Genomic DNA, 26738 nt, shown 5'->3' with positions numbered 1-26738 from the left:
GTCACTCACTGTGTTTTTTTTGTCTGCTTGTTTTGAGTGGTGGCTGGTGATATAGAGTCAATTGGAAAACTGCCTGTAGTACTGAACGCGGTGCTTTTAAGAAAAATACAGTAAGGCGCTGACACAATATTGTTATGTTGATTGCCGTGTTTGCAACTTCACACAGCTCATATATATGAAATAATTATAATATATATAAATAAATACGATATATAACAGGACAGCGGGCACGTTCGTGCATCAGTCACTCACTGTGTTTTTTTTTGTCTGCTTGTTTTGGGTAGTGGCTGGTGATATAGAGTCAATTGGAAAACTGCCAGTAGTACTGAACGCGGTGCTTTTGGGAAAAATACAGTCAGGGGCTGACACATTATTGTTATGTTGATTGCCGTGTTTGCAACTTCACACAGTTTATATATATGAAATAATTATAATATATATAAATAAATACAATAGGACAGCGGGCACGATCGTGCATCAGTCACTCACTGTGTTTTTTTTGTCTGCTTGTTTTGGGTGACCCATTAACAAATAGATGAATTTATCAAAATGTACAACATGCTACCTCCTACTCCGTCTTTGTCTCTCCTCAGCTGGCCGCTCAGTAGGAAACGCTGTAATGACAGTATGGTGTCAAACCGTAGAAAGATGATCTATGCAGGCTGGTCTACTGACAGACTAAGCACCCTTTGCACACTTATAATAATGAGCCTGACATTTAACACAAAATAACGTTGTTATTCCAGCAGCGGCGCACAAGGGCAGCTCATTAGAGGGTATCATTAATGCGGGGTGCTTATAGCAACCCTGCCAATAATTGAGACCTGGGTCAGGTCATTTAACGACGACAAGGATTCAACACAACAATGAAGGACAAATGTCACTCGGTGTACGAGTGGCTGCTTTACAGGAAGGAAAAACTTTTTGATTTTACAGTAAATTTAAAGATGTGGGTGACTTTAGGGACCTTGCTCTCCTGAGAAAAGTAGTATTTTGTAGATATTTATATCTGTAAAAAAATACTGGAATATACAGTTCTAAAAAATATTCAAATTTCGTCCCAAAATAATGCCTTTTTATTTTTACGGAATTTGTGACATGCAACTTGCGCGGAACAGTAAATTAAGTGCTTCAATAATGTAAAACAAAATATCAATAGGTAATACAATCACAACAAAGCCATCAGTAATACAGAATTCAGAAAATGTTCTTCGCTTCGTTGGCATGCCCATAGCAATCGAGGAATAGTAGTATGAGCTGCTGCGCTTCGTTGGCAGGCCCATAACAATTGAAAAATAGTAGTATAGGCTGTTGCGCTGCGTTGGCAGGCCCATAAAAAACAAGGAATAGTAGTATGGGTTCCTGCGCTTCGTTTGCAGGCCCATAACAACTGAGGAATTGTAGTATGGGTTGCTGCGCTTCATTGGCAGGCCCATAACAACGGAGGAATTGTGGTATGGGTTGCTGCGCTTCATTGGCAGGCCCATAACAATTGAGGAATAGCAGTATGGGTTGCTGCGCTGCGTTGGCAGGCCCATAACAATTGAGGAATATCAGTATAGGCTGCTGCGCTGCGTTGGCAGGCCCATAACAATCGAGGAATAGTAGTACGGGCTGCTGTGCTGCGTTGGCAGGCCCATAACAATCGAGGAATAGTAGTACGGGCTGCTGCACTGCTTTGGCAGGCCCATAACAATTGAGGAATAGCAGTATGGGTTGCTGCGCTTCGTTGGCAGGCCCATAACAATCGAGGAATAGTAGTATGGGCTGCTGCGCTAAATTGGCAGGCCCATAACAATCAAGGAATAGTAGTATGGGCTGCTGCGCTTCGCTGGCAGGCCCATAAAGAGCAAACAACACATTTTCCCACCCTTCAGTAGAATGTCATTAAGATGATACATTAAAGCAAACATCAAGTCTCAGCAGCATCTGTGTCAATCACTTTGACAGGTCTGTGGTGGCCTGCTTTTCCATCCAGTGATCAATTCTGTGTTACTAGCCAACCTCCCACTTATTCCCACATTCAGCTGTTCCTCCACTGCCATGCTCACTCAGCCCATCGCCTCCTCACCACTATTCTTTCCAACCCAGCCAGTCCACATATTTATGACCCGCTCGCCCCCTCATGTTTTTTTTGGGGCTGATACAACTGCGCCAACCTGTCCCCTTTTCATCAGATAAAACAGCCATTTTTCTATGCTTAATCACACATGAATAATATAATATTATGATATCATACGTACCTCTCTGCACCAGCATTGTGACCTCACTTCCTCGGGGGCATTTGCTCAGCAAGTCCACCACCTGGTTGTGGCTCATGTTTTGGACACTTCTCTTGTTAACCTCCATCAGGATGTCCCCCTCCTTGAGGCCCCGACAGCGTGGATAGTCCACAATCTGCTTGACCCTCTGCCCGCCTCCTGTCAGGCTGTCTGCTATGGTGAACCCAAATCCTTTATCTCCCTTCTCCATGTGTATGGTGATCAGCTCGGGCTGGGTGGCTATAGACGACGCCAAGGTGACCACATCGCTGGTGTAGGCATGCAGGCTGTTGGAAACCACCTCAGCAGACGGACTGTGCGCTCGAGGCTCCCGCACGCCGTTTAGCGGTCGACCCTGGTTGGACGGTGAGTCGAATGTTTCCTGTCCGTTGACAATAATAGGCTCCTTATCCAAGATGGCCACTGATGTGACCAGACTTGTATTGGGGTCATCGGGGTCAAAGGGCAAGGGGTAGCCGCGACATAAGGCCAAGTCCACCATGGAGCCAATAGGGATGGATTGGAAGATCTTCACCACCTGAGCATGGGTGTAACCCAGCACAATGGTGTCATTCACGCTAACGATGACGTCACCTGCATCACAAAGAATAAATCGCTTGAATAACTCATATGCTTCATATTCAATGCATGCTGGATATTTAAGAAACCATTTGGAAAGAAAACAGTGTCTCCTATTGATGGGAAACATGTACTGCACCTGTCTCCATCTTGCCGTCCACGGCTGCAGGCCCGTCCAGCACCAAACTTTTGATCTGCAGAAACTCATCTGGTTCGTCTCCTCCAACCACCGTGAAGCCGAAGCCACGCCGGCTCTTCTTCAACTTGGTGTTGATGAAAGTTCCTTTCAGTTCTGCGGGGTTTCGGGTGAAAAACGGCTTCCCCCCTGCATGAAGTTGCAACACGGGCAACACATTAATATGTGCAGTCTGCATCATATCAAATCACCTTTATCAAATGTCACATTTGTCACTGACATTTACGGCTGCCGGGACAAGCTATGAGTAATTTGACGTGTTTTTAGAGTTTTTTTTTTGTGGTCCGTTTTGAAACTAGGGTGTGGTGTTTGACAGGATAAATAGCATGCAAAATAGAAATAACCTTGCTGGTACACATGATAAAACGTATATTGACTTTGTTATAGTCAATATAATCAATACATTTTATATTATGTTATTACATTACAGTACTTTCAACTACATTTAGACTAAATTTAAACGCACACACACAGGTCTGTGGAACAGTAGTTGTGTGCACAGCAGTGCACACAACTACATATATGCCTAGCTTACTTTAAAAAAAAAAAGCAACAAATATATAAAAATAGTGTCCCCACAACATCAGGAATACACATACACAGGATTTTCATATTACAAATATACAACATAAGGTGTCCAGAAATATTTCAGTATTGAACAAAGCAAAATTTATTCTCAATCAGAAATCACTCCACACTCTTTATTGCTCTCTGGTTCTACCATATCTTACTTATTGTGTGGAAATATGGGCTAATAACATAAAAAAAACAATCTTCACTCGCTAAATGTACTGCAAAAAAAGGCCAGTAAGGATAATTCATAATGCCGCCTACAGAGAACATACTAACTCCTTATTTCTAAAATCAAAAATACTTCAACTTACTGATATAGTTCATCTTCAAACAGCTAAAATAATGCATAAGGCTAAAAATAAGCAATTAGCTAAAAATGTCATCCAATACTTCTCTACAAGAGAGGAGAAATATGACACTTACTATGGTACCCATTATGTCATTGGATGCTCATATCTCCTATTTCTCCTACTGCGGTACGAGGTACATTATTAAAAATAAAAAAACTTAAACTGTATTACGGAAAGCAGGAAGTGAACAAATGTAACAGTTACTGATTGTAAAAGTACCAGATGGAGGGGTAGGATTTAATAAGCTTTGCTTCTTCCTACTCCTTTCGGACATGTGGAACTGGGAACTGATTATGGGATGCACTCAATTGTAATCTGATGCATGTTCAAATGAAATAAAACCATTACCATTACCATTACCATTACCAACAACTAACAAAACATTATGACCACAAAGCCTCCAACACACAAAGGGAACAAAAAAAACTGCACAATTACGTTTGGCTCCTGTTGGGGCTGGAGGTAGAGTTGGCGGGACTTGAGGGTCCCTGTAGGTCTCGAGGTGGTTCGAAGCGTAGTTTACCAGCGGCGCTGCTGCCGAGGAGTGCTCTTCTATCCACTCTGTACGGGGAAACCCTGTAGGTCAGTCCACATGTACGCAACACAAACTTGTATTTCCATGGCACACATGAATAAACACATGTAAAGACACACGGAAGAAGAGCATACAAATGTTTTTTTTATGTTTTTACATATGTGTATTATTGTGGTTGTAGAAGGTAGTACAGAAATACACCTAATCATACCATGTGAGGCAATCAAAATATTAGAAACATCACTTAGTATGATGCAGTGCAGTTGTGCACCATTGCAAGTTACAACCACAATAATAAATGCATTGTTATAGTATGATGTATAAAAAATTATTATTATTATTATTATAATTAAATGCAATGGTCAATGGGCAACGCTGCCAAGTTCATTCATTTCATAATTTCATCATTCATTCATTTTCTACCGCTTATCCTCACAAGGGTCACGGGGGTGCTGGAGCCTATCCCAGCTGTCTCCTGAACTGGTGGTCAGTCAATCCCAGGGCACATATAGACAAACAACCATTCACACTCACAATCAGACAATTTGGAGTCGCTAATTAACCTAGCATGTTTTTGGAAACCGGAGTACCCGGAGAAAACCCACGCATGCACGGGGAGAACATGCAAACTCCACACAGAGAACACCGAGGGTGGAATTGAACCCGCGTCTCCTAGCTGTGAGGTCTGCGTGCTAACCACACGACCACCGTGCAACCCCGCCAAGTGAAATCATATTAAGTAAATAAAATACAGAAAATGATCCAATGGATTAAAATGACCTAAAGTAAAACCAAGACTACACACTGAGGTTTGGGGTATCACTTTAAAAAAAAAGAATGATATTTAACAAACGAATGCAATGAAAGAGAAACCGAACCTTAGTGTGTAGCGGACAAGCAAAAAAGACGAGACACTGACAGACATGAAGAAAGAAAGAAATGGGCAGGAAACCAACCTCGAATATACCGCTCACCTTCTGGAGGCTGCGGCTGCTGCTGCTCCTGCAGGATTTTTCGACGCCGCGCCTCCACCACTGGGTTCTCATACTGGGTCTTCCTGTTGATATGACTAACACAGAGAACCAGAGGTGCTTTTTACAATTGACGGCTCACTAGCTTAAGTGTGTACTAAGCTCTATTTAGAAGCTGATTTCCTGTGAGGTGATGTGCCAACAAGGTGATTTACTTACTCGACATAGTAAATGCCATACACTGGGTCGTCTATCCGCTCCCATCCTGGCGGCAGCTCTGGAATAAAGATACAGAACATAAAACATCGATGGCGTCCTCCCTGTTTGTTTGTTTTTTGCAGAACTGCATCCATCCATATGTTTTCTATACCGCTTATCATTAGTAGTGTCGTGGGGGTTCTGGAACATGACAAAAAAAACCTTAAACTATATTAGGAAAGCAGGAAGTGAACAAATGTAAGAGTTAGTGATTGTAAAAGTACCAGATGGAGGGGTAGGATTTAATAAGCTTTGCTTCTTCCTACTCCTTTTGGACATGTGGAACTGGGAACTGATTATGTGATGCATTCAATTGTAATCTGATGCATGTTCAAATGAAATAAAACCATTACCATTACCATTTTTTTACCCTGTGGACTTCTCAAAGTTCGCCCCTCTGTGACATCACAAAGTAGTGTGGAGTTTGCATGTTTTCTCCGGGTACTCCGGTTTCCTCCCACATTCCAAAAACATGCTAGGTTAATTAGCGACTCCAAATTGTCCATAGGTATGAATGTGAGTGTGAATGGTTGTTTGTCTATATGTGCCCTGTGATTGGCTGGCCACCAGTCCAGGGTGTACCCCGCCTCTCGCCCGAAGACAGCTGGGATAGGCTCCAGCAGCACCCTGCTGGTATCCACAACTCGCATTTTGTATTTCACAATGCATTTATTCCTAATCTTCTCCCATTATTAACTGAAAACCTGAATGAAAAGCAGGTTCATCCCCCCTGCTGGGCCCCTCCAGCCACATCCGCCGCCTTCTGAACAGCAGACGCAGCCGACTCCCTCTTCAGGTGTTGTGCCAAAGTAGGTATTCCTGATAATATTTGTTTCCTCTTCCGCTGGTTGTTTGTCTATATTATATTGTCCATAGGTATGAATGTGAGTGTGAGTGTGAATGGTTGTTTGTCTATATGTGCCCTGTGATTGGTTGGCCACCAGTCCAGGGTGTACCCCGCCTCTCACCCGAAGACAGCTGGGATAGGCTCCAGCAGCCCCCGCGACCCTCGTGATGATAAGCGGTAGAAAACGAATGAATGAATGCTTTTAATTCTGATGCAAAACAGAGTCATCGTACCGATATCACTCTCCAGGTCTTCCGTATGGATCCCCTCTTCTCCAAGGTCAAAGCAGGATGGAGGAAATACAAACAAAAAACGGAAAAGGGATGGAAAATAACGGAAAATCAGGAGGGAAAGTAAGAAATTTGTAAGAAACATTGGAAAGACAAACCCTTGAGAAAGTCACAACAACAGAATGTATACTGGTGCTATATTATACTGGTGCTATGCTATACTGGTGCTATGCTACTTATGCATCTTCGCCACATGATGGTGCAATTTCACGGTAAGCGTGCTATTCCTCAAACACTGGGATACCGCACCCGTCAACTTCTTATATTATCATAGCTAGAATGGACACAAATAACAATCATCTAATCATTTTTTTTAAGTACTACAAATAGATTTGTGAAAGCTTACCATCATCATCACACTCTTCCAGAGGCCTGGAGGCTTTGTCTCTACATCGGGGATCCAACCAGGATGTGGTCTTTGTGTTGTGGCTGGAAGGACACAGAAGAGACAAGAAAATATTTCCAAAACTGTCAATTAAAGTATTGTCAAAACAGATTTGAACCAGATTGCATATTTACTAAGGACTTTGGGCCTCTGCTGCAGAAAAAAAATAAGGATAACAAAGTAGCACAGAAATAAACAATCAATTCCCTGACTTTTCCTTCATTTGTACAAAGAATCAACAGTGATGGTAAAAATGAACATACAAGCTTTTTAAATGTACAGTTCCATTCTGGTGGTGTGCCTTTGTTGTGCTGCAGAGGAGAGGACAGAGAGGCGGAGGTAGTCAGGTGATCAGGATGTGATCTCCTTTAGAGATTGACACATGCAGGGATTAACACGAAAGCGGTGGCACCCAGCAGGGCCGCTCAGGCCTTACAACCGTATAGTATAATCAGTACAAAGCCACCGGACGTGCAAAATTGATAAAATAAAGCTCAGTTTGGACTCTTAGGAAAAACAATTCCGGAATAACAAATAAAAAAACAGACTGTGTACATATATTTATACTGTATATTCTGTATTTTCATTCTTTTTTTGCACCTACTTTACCAAAACAAATTCCTAGTATGTGTTTGATCATACCAATAAACCATTTCTGATTCTGATATACTGTATATCAAGGGTGCTCATTAAGTCGATCGCGATCTACCGGTCGATAGCGGAGGTGGTACTGGTCGATCGCGGCGTGACATTAAAAAAATATAATCCTCGCATCAATGCCGTCACTTGATTGATATACAGGGCAGCCATTCAGATGACAACTGAATGTTGCCCTTCGGGCGACCAATCAAATCAAACGACGTCTCTAAGTGCAGCAGAACTTACGATGTCAGCCTATCATCCATCCCCGTTACTTGATTGACATACAGGACAACCAGTCAGATGACAACTGAATTTTGACCTTTAGGTCACCGCTCATGCGTAAACAACGATGCAAAGTGCTAAACTAGTCGGCGAATTGCGTTAGATTTTAAGCCCTCGCTAAAGTTTATGGTCACTAAAATGAGTGAAGGAGCTGGACCAAGTAAAAAGGCAAAAACTGGACCAAGTAAAAAGGCAAAAAACATATCACTTCCATACGGATATGGAATATTATACGGATATTGTGATACGGATATTATCCATGACTGATAAACATTTGGAAGTGTGCTTGAGGCTGGCTATCAGCAGCTACTGTCCGGACTATGCATCCCTGGCTGGTTCAATTCAGTGCAAGTCATCAAAGTAAACTCAGGTAATTACAAAATATTTTAATAGTTAATTATGTGTGTTTTGCAATATTGGCTCATTTGGTTATGTAAGGTACATCAACATACATTGTACGTACAAATAATCCTCAATACATTTGAAAATAAATAGATGTTTTGCATTTTTGTAGTGGGTAGATCATTTTGACTCGGTCATTTTAAAAGTAGCTCGCATGCTGAAAAAGTGTGAGCACCCCTGCTGTATATGGACGACTTAGTGACTTGTAATTCAAAAAGAGGTGTTTCAAGCGCCAACACATACTCTATGAAGTAAAGTTCTCCATTCTCAGTGTAAGCCATCTCCCAGTTTTCGGGCAACGGCCCCAATGCATCTTCTGGGGAGACTTGTGGCTCAGCCAGGGTCTGCCGCACACTGTCCGCAGTGGAGATGGCTGCATTGGTCAGACCACAGGAAGGAGCGTTGTCACGTGCGGGGTATGGCCGGAGGATGCCGCCGCGGCCCTCATCCTGGTCGCTAGGGTTACCTGCGCACAACAAAGGAGAGGGAAAGAGGCTACGCACTAAGGATCCTGGGCAAACACACCAAACAGGCACAACACAGAACAACAACATAGAAGATATTTTATATCAGACATGAGCAAGAAAAGAACAGTTGACATCAGCAACCTCTTAATCATTATCCTAATGTACCCATTATTATTATTAAAACTTAAATTTAAAAAAACGAAAAAAAATACAAAAAAAACCTTAAACTGTATTATGGAAAGCAGGAAGTGAACAAATGTAACAGTTACTGATTGTAACTACTAATGTGGAACTGTGAACTGATTATGGGATGCACTCAATTGTAATCTGATGCATGTTCAAAAAAAATAAAAACCATTACCATTACCATTACCATTACCATCCTTCAAAGGACCCCGGGAATATGCAAATTTTCCCACCAACAGTCCTTTCCCAAATTGTTTCTGACCCCCACTCTGAAGCTCCTTTCCCCTGATGCTAGCTTTTCCAGGCCTGCCCCCCACCCATTTCCCAGCCCCTGGCCCAATAGCATTCCATGACTTCCGTGCTCACTTCAAGCCTAATCAAATGCTAATGCAACACTGACAATGACAAGTGGACACAGGCATGCATTCATAGTATCAAAAGAGAGAAAGAAAAAAAAATTCTTATGCTCACCAAAGACTGTAAAGATATAAAATATGTGTATTTTTTTAAATGCATATGATTTGGTGGAAAAAGAATACTCGGTTTTATAAACAATATGGCCAAGTTACTGTCCCTCCTTACAAGAAGATGGCAGTGTTTGGAGGCTCGCATGCAAAGAAGTCAGCCTCACAAAGACATGATGTAACCGCCAGACATAAGGAAGATCACAAACACACACATTTTTCTCCACCAAACCGCCTTCCTGATCTCTGAAGTCTCATGCACACAAACCCGACTCAAAGATAAAGAAAAAAAATAATAGACTGAGCTAAGGGACCGGCTGCAACGCTCTCACCTGTAAAAGCGTTGTTCATTTCCGAGGCCTGGTCATCATCATCGTCGTCAGCATTCACTACTCGTACGCTTTGCATGTCATTGTAGGATTTGGTACGCTTTGGAGTGGACTGCTGGGAGCCAGCATCTCTGAGAATCACTGTCCCGATGATGGGCTGCCTTGGCGGCTTGGGGGTCCCATAATAGTTACCTAGGCGATGAGAATGACATTAGCATTCTTGAGAGGAGATGCAGGAGGGACAAGGAGAAAGTGATAACCGGTTGGGGTTCAAGAACAGGCAGGGTGGGTGCACAAATATAGCTTTTTTTTTTGCCTCAGACTGAGTGAGTTATGTGTATTGAACAGACAGAATAGCATCAAAGATGGGCCCTTTTGTCTTGGAAGCGACGAGGGAAAATTACAATTACTTGATTTTTGACACATTTATTAATATAAATGAAACAAAGCTTGTGTAATTGGATCCAACACACAACAAAGCATATAGTCTAATACTCAACCTTATCACTCAAATATTCTGACTATTGATGCTCTGATAGATTGACCACCGATTTCCATAAAAAAACAACAAAGATTGTGAAAAGGAGGTGAAGGCACAAACAAGTAATGTGGTTAGTTTGGAGCTCATTTTTGTCCCACAAGGAAGAAGATATTACCTACATCCACCATGTACGTACTAACTTTCATATCTAAAAAACAACAAAGATTGTGAAAAGGAGGTGAAGGCACAAACAAGTAATGTGGTTAGTTTGGAGCTCATTTTTGTCCCACAAGGAAGAGGATATTACGTACGTCCACCATGTACGTACTAACTTTCGTATCTAAACAACAACAAAGATTGTGGAAAAGGAGGTGAAGGCACAAACAAGTAATGTGGTTAGTTTGGAGCTCACTTTTGTCCCAGTATATGTGTGTGAATGAGAGGGACCCAAGTGGAAGAGTGAGGTTACAGGGAGAAGAGATACAGAAGGTGGAGAATTTCAAGTACTTGGGGTCAACAATCCAGAACAATTGAGATTGTGAAAAGGAGGTGAAGGCAGGCAGGATTGATTCTCATTGGGAGTGACCAGGATGGATAGGATCAAGAAGGAGTACATCAGAGGGACATTACATGTTTAGACACAGTACCGCTGAGGAAAAGACAGGAAACAGAACCGGAGGAAGCAGAGATGAGGATGCTGAGATTCTCATTGGGAGTGACCAGGATGGATAGGATCAGGAAGGAGTACATCAGAGGGACATTACATGTTTAGACACAGTACCACTGAGGAAAAGACGGGAAGCAGAACCGGAGGCAGCAGAGATGAGGATGCTGAGGTTCTCATTGGGAGTGACCAGGATGGATAGGATCAGGAAGGAGTACATCAGAGGGACATTACATGTTTAGAGACAGTACCACTGAGGAAAAGACAAGAAGCAGAACCGGAGGTAGCAGAGATGAGGATGCTGAGGTTCTCATTGAGAGTGACCAGGATGGATAGGATCAGGAAGGAGTACATCAGAGGGACATTACATGTTAAGAGATAGTACCACTGAGGAAAAGACGGGAAGCAGAACCGGAGGTAGCAGAGATGAGGATGCTGAGGTTCTCATTGGGAGTGACCAGGATGGATAGGATCAGGAAGGAGTACATCAGAGGGACATTACATGTTCAGAGACAGTGCCACTGAGGAAAACACGGGAAGCAGAACTGGAGGTGGCAGAGATGAGGATGCTGAGGTTGTCATTGGGAGTGACCAGGATGGATAGGATCAGGAAGGAGTACTTCAGAGGGACATTACATGTTTAGACACAGTACCACTGAGGAAAAGACGGGAAGCAGAACCGGAGGTAGCAGAGATGAGGATGCTGTGGTTGTCATTGGGAGTGACCAGGATGGATAGGATCAGGAAGGAGTACATCAGAGGGACATTACATGTTTAGAGACAGTGCCACTGAGGAAAAGACGGGAAGCAGAACTGGAGGTAGCAGAGATGAGGATGCTGAGGTCCTCATTGGGAGTGACCAGGATGGATAGGATCAGGAAGGAGTACATCAGAGGGACATTACATGTTAGAGGCCTTGGAGATAAAGTCAGAGAGGCCAGACTGAGATGGTTGGGACATGTCCAAAGGACAGATAGTGAATATTTTAGTAGAAGGATGCTGTGTTTAATAATAACAAAAATAATGCTTATGCTTAATAATGTACTCCCTTGGTACTCCTCTAGTATGAAATTCATAGCATGGGACAACACGGTCATGAAGGACACATGCACCGTGACTCCTATCCTTTCGTCACGTCTAATATGAATCAACTCTTCAGTTCCACAGCCCACTCCAATGTAGAGAAATATTTATTCCAATTATTCCTATGTGTCTGTGGTGAATCAGGACACCTGCACAAGTCGCGCAGAATGTCAGTTATTATCATTGTCATATTCCTCCTCACCCTCATATGTTCCAATTTCCAGTAGCGTTCCACTCTCTTCAAGTTCTAGGAAGTCCTCCACAGAAAGGAAGTTGTAATCCACCCCTGGCACCTCTCCTTCTCGGGGGGAGCGTGTGGTACCTAATGTCGAGGAAACAAAATCAAAAGTTTAGGTTGGCGTCGTGGCTTTAATTTAAAGGCGAAGACATGAACATGTACACAGGAAGATCTTCTTGCACGACTTTGTCAATTGGTAATGGTAATGGTAATGGTAATGGTAATTTCATTTGAACATGCATCAGATTACAATTGAATGCATCCCATAATCAGTTCCCAGTTCCACATGTCCAAAAGGAGTAGGAAGAAGCAAAGCTTATTAAATCCTACCCCTCCATCTGGTACTTTTACAATCAGTAACTGTTACATTTGTTCACTTCCTGCTTTCCATAATACAGTTTAAGGTTTTTTTTTTTTGAATGGACTAAGGTGCTCCTGCTAGCTTCACTGACATTAAGTGCATCAAACGCTGCATATTCTACGGTGCCGGGCTTTCTTAAATAGTGATTAAGTCTGTCCGAAATTTTAGCATTTCAGTATGTGGAATCAAACTATGGAATGGATTGAGTAAGGAAATCAAACAATGCACAACGATGAGCCAATTCAAGAAACAATACAAGCAGTTGATGTTTGCTAAATACAAGGATGAAGAGTCTTGAACCAGTCATGATGTGCTATATAAATAAATATATTTAATATATTTAATAAAAATAAAAATAAAAATAAAAATAAAAATAAAAATAAAAATAAAAATAAAAATAAAAATGAATAAATAAAACCAAAAAAAACTTAAACTATATTAGGAAAGCAGGAAGTGGACAAATGTAACAGTTACTGATTGTAAAAGTACCAGATGGAGGGGTAGTATTAAATAAGCTTTGCTTCTTCCTACTCCTTTTGGACATGTGGAACTTGTTTTTTTGGGGTTTTTTTTTAATAATGCACCTTGTACCGAAGTACTCGGTGATATGAGCATCCAATGCCATAATGTGTACCATAGTGCGTGTCAATATAGTGATATATATAGCACATCATGACTGCTTCAAGACTCTTCATCCTTGTATTTAGCAAACATCAACTGCTTGTATTGTTTCTTGAATTGGCTCATCGTAAAATTAAAACCCATCAGAGAAGGAAACAATATGGGAGGGACTCGGGAAACCGCAGCCTGCTAAATCAGATGATAAAATAAAGGTCACTAGTGAAAATCCTGATCTTGTTATAGATCCATTTCTACTAAGTGAATCTGGAATTCTAAAACGCAACGATGCTTAGACACAAAAAAAACATCACTAACGATGCTGTGTCACTTGACTCAAGTTTGTTTGTTTTTTTTACCTTATGGAAGGACACACGATGCGGACTGGAGCTATTGTGCCTTATACTTTGACAACAAGGAGATGGCAGGCCAGATGGTTAACAGAATGAACCACCTATGTAAACGCCATGTGCCTGTCACTTCAAGGAAATAAAAATGTCCTATGCGGTTTGTTTTTCCGATGAATAAGTCATCAAATTAGATGTTTCTTGTGGTTTATTCAGGATTTGCAATAAAACTCACGTTTGACACAAGAACAAAGTCTTAACCTCACCAATAAACACCTGATAATAAAATTCGTATAAGCAATGCCGTGTTAAAAAATGCGATTTATTTACGGCTGTAGAAAAACAATACGACTAAATTGTGGCAATTTAATAGACAAGACCAAGTGTTCAATGTCCCACAAAACAAATCCCTCACATGCAACTCAAAAACATGAAGGATCATCCAACTGCTTTGTATTCACCTAAGGGGCCTGAGATGAAAGTGAAGTTGTCTGGGAGTTTGACTGCTAGGACTGGGTGGTCCCACAGTGGGAGACGCTTCACAGGCTTGGCAAGCTCTAATGAAGCCGTCTGCTGAGGCCCGAGCGGAACTGTTCTTCGAGGCTATTCTCCACAGCGGAGGGCTTGGATGAGATGAATAATTCTGGTGTGCTTATATTGTCCAATATTGACAACTAGAGATTGCAGCTAATGTATGGCTAAATTCTGATCTTACCGTGCGATATGCCCAATTAACATTGGTCAGGTAGGCACACTCACATAAAGTATATTTACTGTCTAATCAATATCTCTAAAGTCAATATCACATTCATATCATCACCAATATATGATGTATTAAATTGGTTTGTTTACAATTTAAAGCAAATATTCAGATCATCTCCAAAATAAATTCACATTTCCAGCAAGTGTCCTAATAAACAAGAAAATAGAATAAGAATTAAATACGTTGCAGGGCGGCCACACAGCTACGAGACCCGAGTTCGATTCCCCGCCCTCTCTGTGTAGAGTCTGCATGTTCTCCCCATTCATGCGTGGGTTTTACTCCGGTTTCCTCCCACATTCCAAAAACATGCTAGGTTAATTAGCCACTCCAAATTGTCCATAGGTATGAATGTGAGTGTGAATGGTTGTTTGTCTATATGTGCCCTGTGATTGGCTGGCCACCAGCTGGGTTCAGGCTCCAGCATCCCCCGCAACCCTCGTGGGAATAAGCAGTACAGAAAATGAATTGATGGAAATACGTTACAAATCACTTCAATTTGAATATGAAATAATACACAATAATAAATAATGCATAATAATAATACCTATGCACTGCTTTTGTGAACTGACAAGTACAAATTTGTATGTAAAGTGAAAAAGTAGTATTGGGACACCCCTAATATTGATGATATTGAATGACTTGCAGAAGCAGAACTCAAAAAAAAATGATGACATGAAATAATAATGAAACTCATTAAGGAACTGAAGAATGATAATTAGAGATGCTGGATATTGGCTTTCTTATTGATGTCCGACATTGTCCAGCACTTCACACTAATGTCGTGTAAGGAACACATTTTGCTTCTTTTACAGTAACGTCACTGGTTGCATATCACAAATAAAAAATTGTGCAAAATAAAACAAATACTACTATATGATATACAAGTTGTGCCAAAAGTACCAAAACGCTGCATGTGACTTCTTGCTGAGATGTGATAGTAGATTAGAAGCAGTTAAGGAAGACGCCTTAAGCCTGTTTTATGCATTCCGGACTCCGTAGGAAGAAATAAATACCAACCGAAATCCCATTTTTCTACCAATGCTGGCCGAAAGTATCAGTCCTAATTATTATCAAACATCCCTATAATGATAATGCATCACTTTTTAAGCAAAAAGCGAATACTCTCAAGAAGTAAAAGTATGAAAAAGATGGCATTATATCAGAAATTAACGTGTAAGGGTCATGATTTGGAACAGTCCAAGTGTGCAAGAACAATGTGATTGTGTTTGGGCTGCACATTACATGCTGACCTTATATGCCAGGGCAGCTGATAACAGAGGAGGAAAACAAGATGATGTTGCTTGAACAGAGCATCAGGTGGCCGACTTTCTGCAATCGGGGGGGGGGTGAAGATGTCAACAACATGGATGCATGCATTTCAATGTCTGGCAGGAATTCATAGCAAAACCTAAATCACGTTAAAAAGAGTTTAGTTCTTAACTGAGATCATATTAATCCTCTCTTGTAGAGAATTATTGGATGGCACTTTTAGCTAATAGGTGATTGTTCGCTTTATGCATTATGTTAGCTCAGGGGTCAGCAACCCGCGGCTCCAGAGCCGCATGTGGCTCTCCAGTCTCTTTGTTGCGGCTCCCTTTGCAATGCTTGAATATTTTTTAAGCACCCGAGTGGTGAAAATGCACATCTTCGTTATGAGTTTACAAAAATCCAACTTTGTGTGAGACCATGAATGCATCCTGACTGAGTTCTGACTGGTGACTGAATGAGCAGACAGGATGCTATCCAGTTCTCTCTGACAGGTTAACATGAAGGGAAATGAGTAATACTTTGAGTTATTTGAGTTATTAATTATTATTAATGAGTTATTTGACGATTCTAAAAAATAAATTAGAGCTCATTTAAAAACAAAAGTTTATCTCCAGTACTAGCAAGAGTACTCCAACTCGTCTTTTTTTTTTTTTCCCTCCAATGTTGTTTTAAACATACAACGTTTTGCGGCTCCAGGCTATTTTTCTTTAGTGGGCAAGTGGGTGAAATGGCTCTTTTCATAGTAAAGGTTGCCGACCCCTGTGTTAGCTAATTTTCATAGTTATTACTGCTAATCCCAAATAGTACTCGGGAAAGCCAAGGTACTTGTTGCCAACAAGTAGACATAGATTATATCAGTGGTTCCCAAAGTGGAGTACGCGTGCTCCCACGGGTACGTCAATTGCCATGGGGGTATGTGAACAAAATGACAACGAAAAGACAATTAGCACCTAACACTCAAAATTACGAGTGTGCCTGAACGCACCACAGTGCAAAGAGTCCACAGCAGGAAGGAGACAGAGCGGCAAGTTGTCCCTAGCTCTGTTAGCATCATATCAACAAATGACATGATGATTACGTCATACATTAAGAGTATGTATTTTTGTATTTCAGATACTATTAAGACTAGCTAGTGATTCTTTTAGAGTTGGGACACCATGGAAAGATTCCGGTCGGATAAAAGGACACTTCATACTCAACAAGCAGGATCAAAACTAGCAATGTGCTCTCAGTGCTGCTCCTGCTTTTTTTAAAAAAAAAGGTGCATTCACGTGCATCACATAACTAACTCCTCGGACACAAGTTGTCGCCGCATTCAAGGACACAGAAAAATCACAGCACCCAAACGTGCACATGTAGCCCAAAGGAGGTGATATTTACAAAAGCAGCCAATTGTTGCTCATACGACAATAAGACAAAATGTCACAAAATGTTTTACTTCTAAAAGACCTCAAGTTAAACAAATCTCATTTTTCGACCCTTTGTATTTGTATCGTTGAGGACTCCTGTAGAGCAGCTACACACAATAACCTGCACAGAAAACTTGTAGCTGTATTTCCTTTGAAAATTCCCTTTGCTGGAGCCTATCCCAGCTGTCTTCGGGCAAGAGGCGGGATACACCCTGGACTGGTGGCCAGCCAATCACAGGGCACATATAGACAAACAACCATTCACACTCACATTCATACCTATGGACAATTTGGAGTGGCCAATTAACCTAGCATGTTTTTGGAATGTGGGAGGAAACCGGAGTACCTGGAGAAAACCTGCGTGTGTACGGGGGGGGGGCATGCCCGAGGGCAAATCGAACTCGGGTCTCCCAGCTGTGTGGCCTGCACGCTAACCACTCGAGTGCCGTGTAGCTTATAGCTTTGCACAAACAATTTTGGGAAGGCCCATTTCCAAACAGCACGACTGTTCCCCAAAGCTCAAAGCTCCATAAAGGTATGCTTGGAATAGTTTGGTACGTCAAAATACTGCAGGTATTAAATGTTATCATACAGCATGGATAGAAAATTTGAAAAAAAATGTGTCCGGTCCAGCCATTGGGGCAGATAGTATTATTGATCTAAATGCTTTTACATGCAAAACAGATTTGCTCTGCCAGGGAAAAGTGTCAGCAACACCTTCCTTGTTATTTGGTTTATTATTTGGCTTTATTTGATGTTTTGTTGTTATGTAAATTTGGAGCGGCTGGACCGGAGCAATAGCGTATCGAAAAGAAGAAAAAAGAAAACAGAGAGAAAAAAGAAATACAGAATAGCAACAACAATAATTGATAATAACAGAACAACAGAAACAACGAGCCCCCAACACCAGAGACCGGCCCCGCGAGGATGGGTACCGAGGCCACCGGACACTATGAGCGAGACCAAGCTCCATCCGAACACACAGCCCAGCCCCCTCAGTGCAGGAACCCATGACCCAAGACAGTCCAAGAGAAGCACTGCAAACCACATCAAACCACAGGCCCCGGCATTAACCGGACCCAGCGGGGCCCCCCTGGGAAGGATAGTCAAACCAGAAAAACACTCCAAAAAAGTAGTAACAACAGCAACAGTAGAGTAATGGTAATGGTAATGGTAATGGTAATGGTAATGGTAATGGTTTTATTTCATTTGAACATGCATCAGATTACAATTGAATGCATCCCATAATCAGTTCCCAGTTCCACATGTCCAAAAGGAGTAGGAAGAAGCAAAGCTTATTAAATCCTACCCCTCCATCTGGTACTTTTACAATCACTAACTGTTACATTTGTCCACTTCCTGCTTTCCTAATATAGTTTAAGTTTTTTTTGGTTTTATTTATTCATTTTTATTTTTATTTTTATTTTTATTTTTATTTTTATTTTTATTTTTATTTTTATTTTTATTTTTATTTTTATTTTTATATTAAATATATTTATTTATATAGCACATCATGACTGGTTCAAGACTCTTCATCCTTGTATTTAGCAAACATCAACTGCTTGTATTGTTTCTTGAATTGGCTCATCGTTGTGCATTGTTTGATTTCCTTACTCAATCCATTCCATAGTTTGATTCCACATCCTGAAATGCAAACATTTCGGACAGACTTAATCGCTATTTAAGAAAGCCCGGCACCGTAGAATATGCAGCGTTTGAAGCACTTAATGTCAGTGAAGCTAGCAGGAGCACCTTAGTCCATTCAACAACAACAAAAAAACCTTAAACTGTATTATGGAAAGCAGGAAGTGAACAAATGTAACAGTTACTGATTGTAAAAGTACCAGATGGAGGGGTAGGATTTAATAAGCTTTGCTTCTTCCTACTCCTTTTGGACATGTGGAACTGGGAACTGATTATGTGATGCACTCAATTGGAATCTGATGCATGTTCAAATGAAATAAAACCATTACCATTACAATTACCATTACCATTACCATTACCATTACCATTCTGTTAGTGCTGTATAGTCATATAGATACAATCTTCACGTACACACACACACATATATACTTACACATATAACTAGCACAACTCTCTTCCAGTACAGTGTCACACTGAAAACGTAAAAACCCCAAAAACGGGTTTCTGTGTGAAAATATGAAAATTATGAAAATATGAAAAAACAACAACCAAAGTACCATCACCTAATGGCTACGTGAAATCCCCGTCTAAACAAACTCACACCACAATCTCCCACATCTTCACCTCTCGCTGTCTGGCAAACAATTGCCAACAAAGCAAACACAAACACAAACGCGGCACCTTGTGCCTCTTGTGCTGCACACGTGCTCCCTCCGCAATCTTCTCTCTTATCTCATCTGCACATCGTGTTATTGAGTAGCATGTTCTGGATGCAAGGCATGCATGTCACAGGGACACGGGTATTGATCTGAAAGCTGCTAAAAGGAGCCTGGGCAAGCCCGTCCTCGCTTTGGTGACATCATCAACATGATCTCCGCATGGACAATGTGCAAGATACAAACACTTTGTTTACCCTTGACAAATACGTGATCCATCGTCTGAGGTTCAAAATTATGCTGTTCTGATCAGAAACAAAATTCAGGTGGTGATTGACAGCTGCTTGAAATGAGTGATGACCACTTAATGGTAAACAATGATGGACACCGTAGTGATTAGTGTTGCTGTTGCAGCAGTTTTTGTAGAAACAAACAAGACAAAATAACAGTACTGAACTCTTGATTGGGCTGCACGGTGGACGAGTGGTTAGCGCGCAGACCTCACAGCTAGAAGACCCGAGTTCAATTCCACCCTCGGCCATCTCTGTGTGCTTTCTCCGGGTACTCCGGTTTCCTCCCACATTCCAAAAACATGCTAGGTTAATTGGCCACTCCAAATTGTCCATAGGTATGAATGTGAGTGTGAATGGTTGTTTGTCTATATGTGCCCTGTGATTGGCTGGCCACCAGTCCAGGGTGTACCCCGCCTCTCGCCTAAAGACAGCTGGGATAGGCTCCAGCACCCCCCGCAACCCTAGTTTATTCAGTGTATATTTTTTCCTTTTTCATTTAGTCTGTAAATGTTGCAAGTGGAAATACATTGTGAGGCCATTTTATCTAGCTTCAGAGAAAAGACCATCTGGCTACTTAATCTTTTACAGTGCAGATCTCAACCTTCACTGCTTTGGCAGCTATACGTTTTCTTCCCGACTCTCCATCAACAAACATTTCACTCACTTCAATATTATGTCAACATATACTCAACAAAATAAATATGATCATGAACCTCGATACCTTAGATACGGCCATGCTGTGTGGGCTTATATTTGATGGATGCATTCATTCATTGAACATTTTAGAGATTTTCTACCGCTTTTCCTCACGAGGGTCGCAGGGTTGGAGTTGTGCGACTTATACTCCGAAGCGACTTATAGTCCAGAAAAGTAGCAACTTCAGAACTGCATGCGTTGGAGGGTCGTATTTTTCGCAGGTCATTTATTTTACAAACTACAGTAAACCTCGGATATATCGGATTCGGATATATCGGAAATTCGCTCACAACGGACAGATAAAAAAGAACCGATTTTTCTGTAATGCATTTCCAATAAAAATTCTGATTTTTTATAACGGATTTCGCCTATTTCGGACAAAATCTCCAGTCCCGTTCCAATGCATTTCCATGAAATTTCCCTCGCATATATCGGATGGCCGCATCGTGACGCTCCGATTCGCCGAATCGTGACAGGCCGCTATACGACGTCATTTGCAGCGTTTGCAGCGTTGCCTGCGCGTCCAGGTACATTGGAAACATAGTCAAGGAAGTGCCTTTTTATAACGGATAAAATCCCATTTACGCATATACCAAACATAAATCCGATATATGCGTAAAACAGACATTTTCCGGTATACGCATATAACGGATTTCGCTTATATCGGACAAAACCAGTGGGAACAATTGAATCCGACATATCCGAGGTTTACTGTACTGTATTTTCCGGACAATAAGTCACACTTTTTTTTCATAGGTTGGCTCCAGAAAATACGGTACTTGATCAAAACAGACATTACGTGTGGTAAGATATGCTAACACAATGCTTATTCAGCTACACAAAAAATAACAGAAAAGGTGTCCAGTGTTTATGTAAACATAAACACTTTTTTCATTTATAAGTCGCTCTGGAGTATAAGTCGCAGGAACAGCCAACCGATGAAAAAAAAGTGCGACTTATAATCCAAAAAAATACGGTATCTATTTCTACAAAAACACCGCACAAGCAAGCATACACCCTCCCGACACACTCCTACACACAAATAGGTTGAAAATAACCTCAAATGTATTAACAATAGGCAGTGGCGCTGACAGCACTTTGCTGACATCTGATACTTTCAATCGCCTTCCTGCTGTTGATGGTGTGGGGAGCTTCCACTCATTGTCTAACACAGACATCCACCCTCGCACGCCCATGCAGCCAAACATCTGCTGTCTTTATCCCCTGCAAGAACTTCCAGCTGACCTGAAAGTGAGATTAGCTTTATGTCGATTCTATGAACTGACATGAGTTTCCTTTTGCAATTATTTCAGACAAAAAAATGATCTTTACCGGCAAAAATAAGGCATCAAAAATGAATATATTGACTGAACACCTCAGTGTGTTTGTTTAACACAAAAGGTGTTGCATTGTTTATCGCTGTTTCCAATGTAAACATACTGTACTCTTGATGTCAATGGAGGTGTGTGTTTTGAAAACAGGGGCGGAGAGGTCACGTGACAACCGATGATGTACACATCTCAGAGCCTAGGACTGCAAACAGTCACAAAGGGAGTTTGCATGGAAGTCTCATGGGCCTCCGAGCCTATTACTATAGAGGAGCATTGATTGAGGATGCATTTTAAGGCCTTATTCACACAAACACACACTGGTCAGATGATAAAAGCGTCTCAACCGCAACCTGGGGATTAATGTCCATTTGTGTTCATTAAACTGAGGGGGTAAATTCATTTGAAAGAAGCTGATTCAGATTATTGTCCAATGTTATTTTCATTTGAGGTTTAAGAAAAAAAAGGGTTATTTGTGGCTACTGCCTATTTAGGGAGATTATATTTTGTCTGCTGTATATACTGCAGTATTTATGCTACAAATACAGTACAGTAAACCTCGTATATATCGGATTCAATTGTTCCCACTGGTTTTGTCCGATATAAGCGAAATCCGTTATATGCGTATACCAGAAAATGTCCGTTTTACGCATATATCGGATTTATATCCGGTATATGCGTAAATGGGATTTTATCCGTTATAAAAAGGCACTTCCTTGACTATGTTTCCAATGTACTTGGACGCGCAGGCAACGCTGCAAACGCTGCAAATGACGTCGTATAGCGGCCTGTCACGATTCGGCGAATCGGAGCGCCACGATGCGGCCATCCGATATATGCGAGGGAAATTTAATGGAAATGCATTGGAACGGGACTGGAGATTTTGTCCGAAATAGGCGAAATCCGTTATAAAAAATCCGATATATGCAATGAATTTTTTTTGGAAATGCATTACAGAAAAATCGGTTCTTTTTTATCTGTCCGTTGTGAGCGAATTTCCGATATATCCGAGTCCGATATATCCGAGGTTTACTGTACAAAAAAGTCTGTTTGAGGAACAAAGATTTTGCACACATATTCTGAATTTTGTATTTTTGTATTTTTCTTCCTTTTTTAATAGATGTGTCTGCACCTACTATACCAAAACAAATTCCTAGTATGTGTTTGATCATATCTGGCAATAAACCCTTTTCTGATTTCTGATTCTGAATGCTGTTACTAAAAAATGGACCATTCAATTTTCTGAATAAAAGACTAGACAGGAACTGGACCAGTACCTTCAGGAAGGGTATACAACCAGAAATTGAGTATTACTTCATACATTTCATATAGTCTGTGGCCTACCTATCCTCTAATCAAAAGCACTGCAGATGCATAATGATTTGCAAAGGTCAATAGAGGGAAAATCAATATACTGTAGCAGAGGCTTTCATATTGATGATTAAGCAAATATCAGTCCAATTACAAATACTATCAATAGCTGGTGTTAGCTTGTCGAGCTGGAACTTCAATGAACTTCAGTGTGGGCCGTGGACCTTCACTTGAAAGCTGAGAGAACAAACCTGTACAACAACTAATGACCGGTTATAGACATTGTCCGCCCCTTTGTATTGAGTTGTGGACTCCTATAGAGCAGCTACAAACAATAACCCGCAAAGAAAGCTTCCCAGATCTTCCAGAATCTGCACCTATTCCAGCTGTATTATCTTTGGATTTCCAAAACGATCTGTTTTAATTTGTTTCACCCACAGACGACCTCTGGTCACACGCAATAGCTCCGAACTATTCCCGGACTATTGCCGAACACCACTTTCTAATTTTGGAGTTGATAATAAATAAATTAAACCTTTGGAGAGATACTTGAAAAGAGTGGTAACATAGACACCTCCGGTTTGGGGGAGCTCAGGAGAAGTTAGTGTGTTACCTCCACCTCACCTGCGTGAGGCGGAGCACTCATTGTCGAACATACTTTGTCAGAGGCACTGCTTGTGTCGTGGAACTCAGAAGCTGTACATGAGGGCGCCGCGTTTACTAAGTGCAGACAATCTTGGCACAACATCGGTAGTAAAAATATGGTCATTATACTTTTTTTTGTGGCACTACAAAACATTCGGGTAGACCCACCGGTTGTGGTGAAAAAGGGTATTAGCAACAACATTGGTGAGCTTTTAATTTGCACGCATGAATGTAAGACGCTGCCTGTATGTACACTCTATAATACTACACAGACAACCACTTACTTACTCAAAAGAATATATAATATATTTTTAATTCTGCACGGATACATGCCTTTGTCTTGCTCACATTTATGCTTAATAGATGTCGAGAAACGACAAACGCTGAAAACATTTTCAACACAAGCACTCAACACTTTCTGAAAAGTTGTAAATTATTTAAAAGTAGATCTATACTGTATATGTAATGAATATATAATCGGATTCACGGGGGTGGAATATTCCTTTTCCCAATCCGATTGAGGTATCTTGTACCCGCTCAAACGGAAAGTTGTCAGGGTGCGTTCTTCTTCCTGGTGTTTTTCTTGTTATTTATTGGCGGTTGGCTTGCAGATAAGACGTAACGCGTTCTTCAGTTCTAAAAATGGAGGCGAGGAATCGGCACTGGACTGCCGCAGAAAGTTTGTTTTTGATCCAAACTCATTTCAAGACTGGACGGACGAAAAACTGGCAATACGGAGTTATTCCAACAAGTGAAAGAAAAACTTGGGGACTCCCACTTTACGTTTTACTGGGCATGCCCCATTGGAGCGGAAAGGATGCTATTCAGTGGGCTCTCACACAAGTGAACATTCATTCATTTTCTACCGCTTTTCCTCACGAGGGTCGCAGGGGGTGCTGGAGCCTATCCCAGCTGTCACAGAGCGAGAGGCGGGGTACACCCTGGACTGGTGGTAGACAAACAACCATTCACACTCACATTCATACCTATGATATGTCTTGATGTGGTTCGAGACTTGACTTGGATTTGCACGTCTTTACATGAGACTTGGCATGAGACATAGAATTAAAGACTTGAGGCAGACTTGCGAAACCCTGACTAATTGTAGTAGGAAACCCCGCTCCCTGTATGCACATTGTATAATGCTACACAGACAAGCGCTTTTGCTCCATGACTTACACAAAATAAACACAGTTTGGACACTGATAAATTGCTACTTCATGCTTGCTCTTCTGACTCTTTGGGTGAGAGGCGACTGGACTGGTGGCCAGCCAATCACAGGGCACATATAGACAAACAACCATTCACACTCACATTCATACCTACGGAGGGTGGAATTGAACCCTGGTCTCCTAGCTGTAAGGTCTGCACGCTAAGCACTCGACCGCCGTGCAGCCCACATGGTAAACATGGTAATATTAATACTAATACTACAAATTTGACATTTCTGAAAAATAATTTAGAGATAAAGATGAAAGCAGCGGCATAAGAACTTGGTTGCGCCCAAGTAAAATAAGATAAAATATGCCCTAATTTCAGGCTTGCAGCTGCAAAAGTACAAAAGCACACAAAAGGCGCCCGTCTGCCATGTGCTGACCAGATGAGGATTTGGTAAGAGCTGAACATTAATAAATAGATATTTTTTTTATTTCTCCCTTTCCCTCTCCACTGCGCACCCTGGAGAATGGCGCCCATATGGCCCATCGCTAGAACCGCTACTTCTATCACTAATGGAGCTCCTTAGTGCTGTGAGTGTGCGTTGGAGGGGGTCTGGACTACATACTGTACCAGGTAAGTTTACATTAAGTCACACATATTTAAGTTTATCTTCAATACTACTAAGAGTACTCGATCAACTTGTCTTCTTCTCATCTGAACTACTTTGACATTCTGATATTCCCTCCAAATCTGAGAGTCAAAACCGTTGTTCCGCTGTTGGTCGCCATAGTCAGCGAGCCAAAACTGGCTTCTTCTGGGGTCAGGTAGTGAGGTTCAACCAGGACGATGCTATCATAGTTGGAATTCCTTACACATGCACATTCTCTGCATTTCTATTTGTTGTATTCTCTTGTTAGAACTGGTACAATGAAAGGATATTGAACTTTTATATGATGTTGTTAAAGTTATTTTTTGTGGCTCCAGAATATATTCCTTTAGTGGGCGAGGGGGTAAAATGGCTCTTTTGAAAGCAAAGGTTGCCAAACCCTGGTGTAAGACCTAAGCGGTAGAATTAGAATTAGCTAAAACTCGACTCTGAACCCCCGACGTCACTTACTGTCCGCCATAGATTCTGCTCCCCTAAAAGGTAAACTTTAGGTCTTAAATTGATTGATTTTTTTCTGATTATGTCTAATATGTTGGGTGATTATATGCGTGTTATTTCAGGCCTAGATGCATCTAATAATGTTCCATTTATACATCCATTTAATATGCTGCTTATAAAATCGTCATTGGGTCGTGGGGTTATGCTTGAGCCTATCCCAGCTGATTTTGGACAAAGGTGGCGTCCAACCTGGACTGGTCGCTATCCAATCATGGGGCACATGTAGACAAACAACCATTCATACACTCACATTCATACCTATGGGTGCTCTAATAATGTAAAAAAAAAAACATATTTAGACGGAAAAAATTCCATAACTACAAAAATATTTCATTCAGAATCCTACTTTTTCGAAATGTACCTAATGTACGGTCAAATCTGGAACCACTTAACCGCCATGAACCAGGGATTACTGTGCTATTTATAAAAAAAAAAATACTTCATTAGATACACCTTTACTAAGTAATGCTATCCACGGCTACTTTGATACTGCAGGTCGATTCCAATTGATCTGCTCATGTTTGACCTGGATCTGATTTGTCCTGTCAAATTGAACAATACACTTTTGTTTCATATGTGACCCAGATCTCTT

General features: G+C 41.2%; 1 protein-coding gene across 13 annotated transcripts in view; it reads right to left on the bottom strand.

The window, feature by feature from the left end:
• Positions 1–26738, bottom strand: part of LOC131104915 (membrane-associated guanylate kinase, WW and PDZ domain-containing protein 1-like) — a 91749-nt gene that overhangs the window by 27057 nt on the left and 37954 nt on the right. For 4 of the 13 annotated variants that reach the window (XM_058052596.1, XM_058052582.1, XM_058052593.1 and 1 more), the window contains 11 exons: positions 12448–12567; positions 10021–10209; positions 8815–9082; positions 7509–7556; positions 7207–7289; positions 6804–6842; positions 5685–5742; positions 5451–5563; positions 4398–4520; positions 2980–3165; positions 2244–2855 (listed from right to left, as the gene is read on the bottom strand). In XM_058052596.1, the coding sequence (XP_057908579.1) occupies positions 2244–2855; positions 2980–3165; positions 4398–4520; positions 5451–5563; positions 5685–5742; positions 6804–6842; positions 7207–7289; positions 7509–7556; positions 8815–9082; positions 10021–10209; positions 12448–12567 (1839 nt within the window). Of the gene's footprint in view, positions 1–2243; positions 2856–2979; positions 3166–4397; positions 4521–5450; positions 5564–5684; positions 5743–6803; positions 6843–7206; positions 7290–7508; positions 7557–8814; positions 9083–10020; positions 10210–12447; positions 12568–15822; positions 15902–26738 lie in introns of all 13 variants that reach the window. The other 9 variants (XM_058052597.1, XM_058052588.1, XM_058052592.1 and 6 more) reach the window with 8 other exon arrangements.

This window comes from Doryrhamphus excisus, chromosome 16, assembly GCF_030265055.1.
Source record: "Doryrhamphus excisus isolate RoL2022-K1 chromosome 16, RoL_Dexc_1.0, whole genome shotgun sequence".
In the NCBI taxonomy this organism is placed as follows: Eukaryota; Metazoa; Chordata; class Actinopteri; order Syngnathiformes; family Syngnathidae; genus Doryrhamphus; species Doryrhamphus excisus.
Note: the sequence above shows the minus strand (reverse complement) of the source record. Positions and strands in the feature narration are given on the sequence as shown.